This window comes from Odontesthes bonariensis, chromosome 22 (assembly GCF_027942865.1).
Source record: "Odontesthes bonariensis isolate fOdoBon6 chromosome 22, fOdoBon6.hap1, whole genome shotgun sequence".
Lineage (NCBI taxonomy): Eukaryota > Metazoa > Chordata > Actinopteri > Atheriniformes > Atherinopsidae > Odontesthes > Odontesthes bonariensis.
This window is the reverse complement of record NC_134527.1, coordinates 18,988,333-18,998,507: the sequence shown is the minus strand read 5'-3', so window position 1 is coordinate 18,998,507 and position 10,175 is coordinate 18,988,333. Positions and strand designations below refer to the sequence as shown.

At 40.9% G+C, this 10,175-nt stretch overlaps 2 protein-coding genes across 2 annotated transcripts; one reads left to right on the top strand and one right to left on the bottom strand.

The window, feature by feature from the left end:
* Nucleotides 1-421: 421 nt before the first annotated feature.
* LOC142373077 (uncharacterized) lies at nt 422-5,570 on the bottom strand. Its single transcript, XM_075456145.1, has 6 exons — nt 5,175-5,570; nt 4,911-5,025; nt 3,073-3,185; nt 2,578-2,677; nt 2,271-2,392; nt 422-2,102 (listed from the first exon to the last, which is right to left on the bottom strand). Exons 1-6 carry the CDS (start codon nt 5,263-5,265, stop codon nt 1,999-2,001), a joined length of 645 nt encoding a protein of 214 aa, XP_075312260.1. The 5' UTR covers nt 5,266-5,570; the 3' UTR covers nt 422-1,998.
* Nucleotides 5,571-5,792: 222 nt separating this feature from the next.
* rpl28 (ribosomal protein L28) lies at nt 5,793-7,560 on the top strand. The gene is made up of 5 exons (XM_075455267.1): nt 5,793-5,853; nt 6,342-6,429; nt 6,623-6,746; nt 7,177-7,295; nt 7,420-7,560. Exons 2-5 carry the CDS (start codon nt 6,349-6,351, stop codon nt 7,507-7,509), a joined length of 414 nt encoding a protein of 137 aa, XP_075311382.1. The 5' UTR covers nt 5,793-5,853; nt 6,342-6,348; the 3' UTR covers nt 7,510-7,560.
* The last annotated feature ends 2,615 nt before the right edge of the window (nt 7,561-10,175 follow it).

Sequence of the window (10,175 nt, the reverse complement as noted above, 5' to 3'; positions counted from 1 at the left end):
AAACGTGGTCCAGTGTCTTTTGGGTCTTATTTTTGCTTTGGAGCCGAGCTTGGTTATTGGGCAGTACTGGTTAATGCAGGTACATCAATGAATATACAATGTCAGGGTAGAGTCAAATTACTTTGAAATTAAGTTGGTAAATCCTTCTGGAATACTTTAAAATGGAATACTGGATATATTGCACTTTTGCTAAAAAACATGTACACTGCCAGGAAAAAGAATTGTGATGATATTTCATTGCAAATGAAACATATTTTGCATGTTTATCATTAACAAAAGGCCACGTCAAACAGACCAGTGCTGGTACACAGTGAGGTGTTCAGTGTGTATTTAACAAGATGAGGGAGGATTTAATATGGATTTTCTCTCGTCTAGAAAAGTACGCAAAATAGATTAAAAAATTAATTCCAGTGCAAGCATAAACGGATCTAAAAAGCATTTAAAAACAAAACCACATATCAAGTCACTGGTGACAAAACTGACAGTCCGACACTGGAGAAACAGTCATTTTATGTAAAGTTTATTATATCGTTTCCATTAAAAATGGAACGAAAATGTTCTCATCGCTGCACATGCAAGTAACCAGGACTGGTTGTTTTCCTTTACTTTGAGTTATGGAATTACACAATCCCAAACACAAGTAATCCATAACTAACAAACCATGGTTAATGTGTAATACACAACACTTAATGCATGTTGAGAAATGGTAGGAAAGAAAAACCAAGATAGGTTTGAGGTAATTCAGAATTAAAGACGATATTAGACAGTTTGTCCACCAGGGAGAACCGCTACCTTCATTTTTCAGCTGGAAATCAAAGGTAATAAAACAAACACATTATATATATATTTACTTTAAAGGGAAAACAAGTCATTATTTATTTTATTTAATCCTAGAATATTCATATCAAATTCAAAATCCAGTCTAATCAGAATGCCGTTTGCATGCATGCATTCTTAGTTTACCTGTGAATGCACAGGTGTGATCAGCTGCCCAATTACTCAACAAACTCTCAAATGCTTTTCCTCCATTTTGATGCTTGAAACTAGAACAGTTCACCAGGCTGAGACGTTTTCACAAGGTTAATGAGAATTCATTACGAGGCTGACTGTTGGGTGACTGCAGAATCGAGGGTGAACCACGTATCTGAGTCGTTAACATTTCGGCAGATTTTTCTTACATTACAACTGTTTCCGCACACATAAAGTAAAATTAACAGTATGATTACAGCTCAGAATGTAAGATATGAAAGGGAAGATTGGGAGCTGCAGATGCTCTACAACCGTGGGGAGTTATCCATTGCACTTTTGCCCACAAACAAACTGTTGCAGCTGCAGAGACACACAGCCCATACATGCGTTAGCGACATACATCACAAACGTCTGTGTCTGTGCAATGCAATGTAGCGTTTGTGACATTTCAGTCGCGAAAAAAAAAAAAAAAAAGGCTAAAAATACAGAACACCTTTAGTCATATATAACCTGCAGTATTTTCTTACAGGAAATACAGTTCATTCACAGAATCATTGTGACTACGGTGCAAAAACGAAACAAAACTATTTATATAATGGTTGGCAGCATTTAGATTAACACGTTTTTCAGATCCTCATCAAGAGATCCTCTCTTATGGGTCACTGTAAACAATTTCATCAAGCAACAATGAGTCTGACCTCTTGTTGTGGAAGGTTTGCTCCCAGGCGGAGCAGAATTGATGGATCATTATTTTTCATTAGTCGCTGGCACATGTTCAGTCCATTCATGTGACAAATCACAAAGGGACAACATTAAATTCTCTTCAGCTTGGTGGATGCTTTCCAGTTATTTTCTGTTCATCCATTCTAAACTGTCTTCGCAGTCGTCTGAACACGTAGTACAACCAAAGAGGGCTTTAAACGCCTTTTTTTTTTTTTTTTTTTTAAATCTGAGTTTATCAACGTCATTGCTTTATTAATCCGTGTGTGAAGTTTTGTCCTCTTCCGTTGGAGAAGAGAAGGCTCGGCTCTACGTATCCAGTGCCGCTTGTGCTTTCTGAACCGCAACCTCCAGCATTGTGCGGTCACTGATGAGTTGTTGGAGGGCAGTTGGGTCCATCTCCAGGAGCATGCCTACATACATGCATTAGAACACAAATGAGATCTTAAGTACTATGCTTATAGTAATCTAGTCTTTTTCAACGCCTTGTAAGGCCCAAGCAGTGAGGAACACTTCAAAAGATGCTGCATCCTGGATAAAAAAATATATATATTTATGCCGAATTCACAGTGTTAAGTCACCTGTAACATCATTTGCGTGAAGAGGATCTATCGCCTCCACCAGTGAGAAGAGCTTCTCTCCCAGTCTGTCCATATCATCGGCCTCCGATGAGTCGCTGACGTCCGTCTCCTCTACGTTCTGCCTGAAGGGAGGCAGGGACGTTATTGCAGTCCATCAATATTAGTTCCGCAATATTTTCTAATGTTAATCTGAACATCTATCTGGCTCAAAAGCTTAAGGCTGCGCCAGAAATGAAGGAACATAAAGCTTGCACACAGACAAAGCAAAGCAAATCCATGTATACCCCACAGCCAGCAGTAAACATACTCTTTTAGAGTCTTCAGGGCGATGTTCACCTGCTCCTCCAGCTGTTTGGAGTCCGAAAGGAGGTGTAAGACTGCATCTTTGTGCTGCTCCAGAAGCATCCCTGTGGACGAACAGGAAACCTTATTTAGATATAGAAATAATGACTCGGTAATGAACAATGGACGGAGGCACGGTAATGTTTTTACCCAAATGCTACTATTAGCATGGCAATGTGCTAACACTCACTATAATGAATGTAATGTTTCCCATCTCAGTTAAGCATCCCACCATTACAAATGTAAACAAAAGACCAATATATATATTTAATTAAAGAGACCACTCTGAGGGGTTGCTTTAATATCACTTCATAATGTTTTAACCACAGTTAAGTTAAACTGACATTATTTTGACAGAATATTACAAATGGAACTACAGTGATGCATGAAAAATGTCAAGCTAGTCTGTAAATACAGTGGAATCATCCTCATTTATTGAGTGTGAGGACATTTCATCCACCTGTGATTTTCTGTGAGTGGCCGGTATTGTAAACATCCACCAGTTCGAACAGCTGCTCCCCCAGTGAGTCGGAGGATGCAGACACATCATCCTCGTCCTTGTATGTAAATTCACTGTAAAGAAGCACAGTGACATCAGACGACACAGTGTGAAAGGTTTGGGAGACTCAAATCACATGCCTGAGGCTGACACGATGAACAAAATTAAACCAAAAGTAGCCAAGATGAAAGAAAAAAAAAAATCAGTTCATGAATGTAACGGATACCAGGTCCGAAGTGGAGCGACCATCATCACCTCCTCTACATGGACGACATCAGCTGTATGCCAGGACTGAGCAAGATACCAACTTACTGATACGCCTCACTAGGATATACAGTAAGGACATCGGGATGTCGTTCTGACTAGATAAATAAGGCCGAATGATGTAAAAAAAAAAAAAAAGGCAAGATGATCACGACTGAAGAGGCTGAACTACCAGAGGGCACCTTAGCAGACGTTCAGGACAGGTACAAATATCATGGGATCCCACAGACAAATGGCAACCATGAGGAGGCCTCAAGAAAGTCAGCCTACAAAGAGTAAAGCAGGTCCTAAAGTATCATCTGAATAGGATAAACAAAGTCCAAGCCATCCTGCGCTCCTCAGACAAGGACCTACTTTCCATTCCTCGTACCAGACTGAAAACATATGGAGATAGGGCCTTCTGTCCAGCTGTCCCTACCCTATGGAACAATCTGCCACTTCACATCCGTTCTGCCCCCTCTCTACTACAGTTCAAAAAGAATCTAAAAACACATCTCTTCTCCATGTCCTACTCTTCTTAAACCCACCCCTCCAGCCCTACCCTTCCCCCCTTCTTTTCTTTTGTTAAAGCGACCTTGGGTACCTTGAAAGGTGCTATATAAGTCCAAGTTATTATTATTATTATTATTATCAACATATACCCCGCTGGCATAATAACCTGGCCAAAGGAGGAGAGAGAAGCCATTAATTTAAAGACAAGGAAGCTTCTCACAATGCATGGAGGGTTACACCCCAAGTAAAGCACCCTGATATTGTACGCAAAGCAGAAAGAGGGAGGCCAGGGTCTAGTAAACGTCAGAGCCACTATTTAGGATTAAAAACAACAAATATCCAGGAATGCATCAGGAAGATGGCCCCTAGGGATGAACTGCTAAGTTACTCAGGCTGCTGAAACCCAGGGGAGGCGAAGAGGAACTATAATGGAAGTACGTGGCAGATATCGGAAAGTCCTATCGGTGGCTAGAAAAGGCTGGTCTGAAAGACAGCAGAAAGACACTAATCATGGCAGCTGAAGAACAGGCCCTAAGCAATAGAGGCTGGGGTCTACCACACTGGGTAGGACCCCAGGTGCAGGCTGTAAGACGCAGGCAGGTATGGCATACATGGAAGATTATAACTAAGTGGCGGGAATAGTGTAAAGGAACATCTGTGTTGAGTATGCGTTGGAAGTCCCAAAGTCAAAATGGGAGATATCTCCAAAAGTAATGGAGCAATATCAAGAAGAAGGAAGCTCAAAACCCCCAAGGAAGTTGAAAAGATGTGGGAATTGAAGGCAGCATTGGTAGCAGTGGTAATAAGAGCACTCAGGGCTGTGACCTAGAAACTGGGAGAATGGCTCCAGCAGATCCTGGGAACAACATCAGAGATCTTCAGGAATAGCTACGGTACTATAGAACCCTTTTTCTGTACAGTGTCGTAACCCTGAATATGAGATGGTGCGACTGTGCATCTAACAACTGCAAACCTCCTCTGCAAGGGAAGCATCAGATTCAGAGATCACTATCACAGCCAATGTCTCCTGATCATTCATGTACCTGGACTCCTTTGCCAGCTGCAGGGCTCTGAGGGCTTTCTCCACTGCTGCTGTCAGCATGGCCTCGTCCTGCAACATCTGACTCAGCACAGGAGCTGGCAGCTCCAGCAACATGCCTGAAACACAGGGGCAGGGTCCAAAACTTCAGTTTTATGGCAAATTTACTGTCATATTAGGTTTTGCTAGTAATAATAATAGGGCTATATATCTTTAATATGATACAGAAGATTATTTCTAGTAGCAGAATACGCAGATCACCCCTTACCTGTGAGTTTTCCAGCATTCTCTTTCTGTTTGGGGTAAATCAGAGAGTACAGCTGTTCACCAAGTGTCTCCAGATCGTCTTCTTCATCCATGCTTGGCCTCTCACATTAAGACCTCCCACCTGCCATTTCAAAGCAGACCATAGCTTTACAATACATACTTTTTTAGATGACTCTCACCTCAGACCAGTACACATTCTCCAAAATAACGTCCGGACGAAATACTTTTCGAAAACAAGTCCAACAAATATTTTCTCGATAATAATCGTCTAATCTACTCTGTGGTTGTTTGATGTCCGCTCGTGTATTGGTATCAACAACACTTCACTGTTAAGTTTCAGACGAAGTGATATTTCGGAGCCGATTTCCGACTAGTCTGTAAACATGCGGCGCATCTCAATGACGTCACCTTTTTGGACAAAGCGGAACAGGTATTCCTCCGCTGTTTGTGCAAATAACTAGTACTCTATAAAATTACAATAAACATTCAGTACAGTGCCATAATATTAATATTAGTATAATTAATTCAACTATTATTTTGTTTATATTATTTAAGTATGTATATGACAGGTTTATATTGCAATGTGATTATATAGTGATGACTTTTTGTGCGCACGAATCTCAGATATAGGTTCCGTAAAACGGTTTCCGGTCTTTCTGGTCCTTTTCCTCCGCTATAAGGTAACGTGGTCGTTTCGGCTGCTAATAGCCGCTCATTAAAATATACTTGTTTACTCTCCCTAGTTCAGTTTACACTAAAAAAAATAAGTTATTGTTATTGTATTTATTGTTTCACTTGATTGTGACTGTAAATGTGTCTACTCTTTATAGTATAGAAAGCATAAAGATGTAAGCTCGTCGCTTAGCTTAGGCCTTGTCGTGGTCTGGTCCACCGGGATGAGCGGAGAAGCTAATGTTAGCGAGCTTTGCTAAATTTTAATGGGGTTTCTAGAAATTCACTCAATCTGATTAAACATTTACTGCCTCTCAATATCACAACTAAATCCGTTCAATTGGTGAAACGCGGGAAATCACATTCGGCTCTTCGAGAAATGATGGCAAACTTCTATGACGCCTGTCATTCGCGAACGGTTACTGTTACAAGCTGCCTGCTGCTACCGCAGTTTTTTTTTTTTTTTTTTTTTTTTAACTCTCGCTCTTTTTTCCAGGTTCAACATGTCGTCCCATTTGCAGTGGATGGTCATCAGGAACTGCTCCAGCTTCCTCATCAAGAGGAATGGACAGACCTACAGCACTGTGAGTATAGATGTAGGCCAGCAAAGCAGCGGTTAAAACTATGTTTCCACATATTTAAGTAGACCAAAATGGGCTATAAACCTTCATCCAATAGCCATTTCCAAATCATTTATTTGTCTTGGAAGAAGGGCGGAGTAGATGGTATTATGACAAACTCTACAAATATATATATGTGTTTACATTCTTTATGCAGGAGCCCAACAACCTGAAGTCCAGGAACTCTTTCCGCTTCAATGGTTTGGTGCACAAGAAGACTGTTGGTGTGCAGCCAGCTGCCGATGGAAAGGGTGTTGTGGTGGTGCTGAAGAAGCGTGCAGGTAGTGTAAACAGGAAAACCTCTCATCCGTTTTTTGTTTAAGTTAAGAGAAAAAAAATTCTAAGAAAAAAATGTTATAATATTAAGAGTTTTTTTTTTTTTTTTAAATCGGCCATCATGTGCAATGGTGTCCAGCTAGTGTGCTTCCAAGTTCCTTTTGCAGTTATTCAAAGTGGAGCTTCTCATTTGAATTGTAGAACTTCAGAGCTGAAACTTTAACTCTTTTAGCTCTGCAGGGATGTGTATATATATATATATATATATTTGCAGAATGTCAAGGGAAGAAAATATGTACATGCAACTTGTATGAGCACTGCACTTACAGAAAAATGTGAAGCATCTTTTTCTGATATATATTCGTTTATTAATTCTTCTGCTACTGTCCTTGAGTTAAAGGGCTTTTTTTTTTTGTTTGTTTTCTTGTTGCACAGGCCAGCACAAACCTGCCAACTCTTATGAAAAGATCACCATCAACAAGAACTCCCGTGCCACCCTCAACAGCCTGAGGCACATCATTCGCAAGAACAGCTACAGGAAGGACCTGCGCATGGTGAGTTGGACCTCTCGTTTTAGAGGGCAAAACGTTACATCTAGTCAATATTTTTGTTTGTGCCATGAGTTATGATGGATCTCTGAAAAATTCCAAGATTTTAAGTCTGCGTTTGTTTCCTCAGGCTGCCCTTCGTCGTGCGAGCGCTATTCTGAAGAGCCAGAAGCCAGTTGTGGTGAAAAAGAAGCGCACCAGGGCTACCAAGACAGCATAAAACGATATTCAAAATGAATAAATAAAATCTTTTTGTTTGGGAAAAAAAACACTAGGTTGTCCTGAGTCTTAACTGGTCTTGGATCTTGAGTATGTCTGTGCATTCTAATATACAGATATTTAACAACATTCATTAGATGTGTTAATAATTTTCTTTCCAAATAGTTTGTCTCAAAGTTTCATGCCAGCGTTAATTCCTTTTAGCAATATAGAAATGAAAGCCAGCCACACTATGTCCATTTTAGTGTACATAATGGATTTTGAATTGTAACATTTTGTGATCCAGTGAAGAGATTTACCGGTCTAATGAATTTTTGTCTGGTAGTACAAATGTGCAAAAAAAAAAACGTGATGTTAATTTATATTTTGTTTTGCTCTGTGCTCTAAACATCCCTCAACATAATGTTGATCGATATGTAGCGACAAGAAGTAGGGCAACAAGCGGGCAATTGGTTTAACTGACCTATTTCCAAGTTTGTACCCTCTACATCTACAGCATCGCACCAAGCTTTAGAGACAGAGCTTTGGATAAAAGCGTCGGCCAAATGCATAAACATGAAAGAGCCTGACAGTGGCCAGCTTATCGGTACATCTTCTGTTTCGTGGCTGGAGTGATCTGAAGGTCTTGGCCACTTCAGCTTATCAAACTGATATATGGATTCAAGGACTAAGGTGCATCAATCCGTTTGCATTGTCATAATTTTAAAGTGTTAGTATATGGGTAAACAGTTGGCCTTTGATTCCAGCTCCTGACTTCACATCTCAGATTTGTGTTTACATGTTTGGACAATACGTGGCAGAAGTGAGCAGAATCGTATTGACATCTGGATCATTTCTGCATTATGTGTGATAACAATTGAGACTTGGCATCTTTTTTTGCCCAGGTTTTGATATATTTCGTACAAATTATTAAAAAGGCATACCTTGCTCCTTGTTTTGTGCGTTAGGTCTCCATATAAAAAGCTTATTGTTTTCATTTAAAGCGGATCATCTTAAAGCAAACAGGCCTTCTGCTGCTGTGGTCACTGATGTGGAATGATTAGATAGATTTTAAAGCAGCCCGCTGGCAGCTTTCCACCCATGGCTTTGGAATTAAACATCAGACTGTTGTCAACCCCCACCGCTGTTGAGTCTAAGCTGATAAATATCCCGTACCAATCGTTAAGGGATTCAGATGTACCGATGAGGACGATGGTCTGATGCCAGTGAAGATGTGACAGAGGTTGTGTGCCGTGGTCGCTATGAGAGGACCGAGGCCGGTGCTTCTGTTGGTGGCCCTGACTCTGCTGGTTCTGCAAAGTTGGAGCTTTGAGCTACAGGATACAATCCATGCCCTGATAGAGGAGAACATCCACCTCCATGACCAGCTGGAAAACCTCACCCAGGCCCTCAGGGAGCTCAAACGGATGCTGTGGCATCATGCGAATGGTAGGGAGTCCTCTTTATCCTTTCTAGTTACAGTGTGAATGCAGGTAGGTGCAAACACAACAACAGGACGAAGCGCTGCAGTATTTGCTCCAAGTTGTTCAACATGAATAGAATTACCAACAGTTCTCAGTATAATGTAACATTCAGAAACCATCTTTTGAGTTTTATCCTTTAAATTTCTTCTTATTGGTGCTTTCATTCATCATCCACAAGTCTTTTGACATCCTTCAGAGTCTACAACACAATTCCAGGATGCACTTCTTTTGTATGTCACAAGTAAAAGCTATGACCTCAATAGGATGTACAATATGATAACTTCTTTTTCTAATGCACATGGGCGTAATGAGATGCTGACATCCAAGGTCAAAACAGCTGTTTCCTTTCATTCCATGTCTATGTTACTGTCTCTTAATCCTTTCCCTGCTGTTTTTACTGACTCATGCATGCTCACCGTGCACTCTGCACCACTATAACGTAGCTTTTCCTTTTGCGGTGGACTCGCATGGCTGCTGTCAGTGCAGACTGTGCAACACATTAGCCTGCACTGTGCAAAAAAGATACTAACAGAGCCAATGTGTCTCTAATACAGACCCAGATCATCATTACGAACATCACAGCGAGGACTCTCAGCACCTGTGGGATGAATGGTCACAGCACGGTGTGTATCTGTACATCTGACTGAAATATTTCACTGTCAATGCAGAGATGAACTCACACACCGTCAGCTGCATTTTACACCTCTGAGATTACGAATCAGCGTTTCTTCCTTCATTGTAGGCATCAGTGCTGAAACTCATCTGCTGTTGGAGCATGCCTTTTGTGGACATGACGAGCATAGCTCAGCTGCCCCCCTCCATGAAGAAACAACCCTCCTGCTGCTGGCGTTACCCTGTCTCACTCTGCTGCTGCTGAGCTGCTTGTAGGCTACGTTAGCCTGACGTCAAAGGGAAAAAGTGTTAACTATACCATGCATTTTAATGGAGCCGTGAGTTTGGATGTTGCAGGGATCATCACACCCCTGGTCCATCCTGTTTGGAGAGATTATTGAGCAGGCATTAGGTACATCATCTCTGTAGTATTTACTGAACTGGAAAGCTGATGCTGGTGTATCACAACAGAGGAAGCTGAATTGTGCCAAGTTGATTGTGACGTGTTAAATTTGTTGCCATTCATTTATTACAGTAAATGCTTACAAATAGAATAATTTCAGCAACCTGAAATATTAACATAACTGTACAC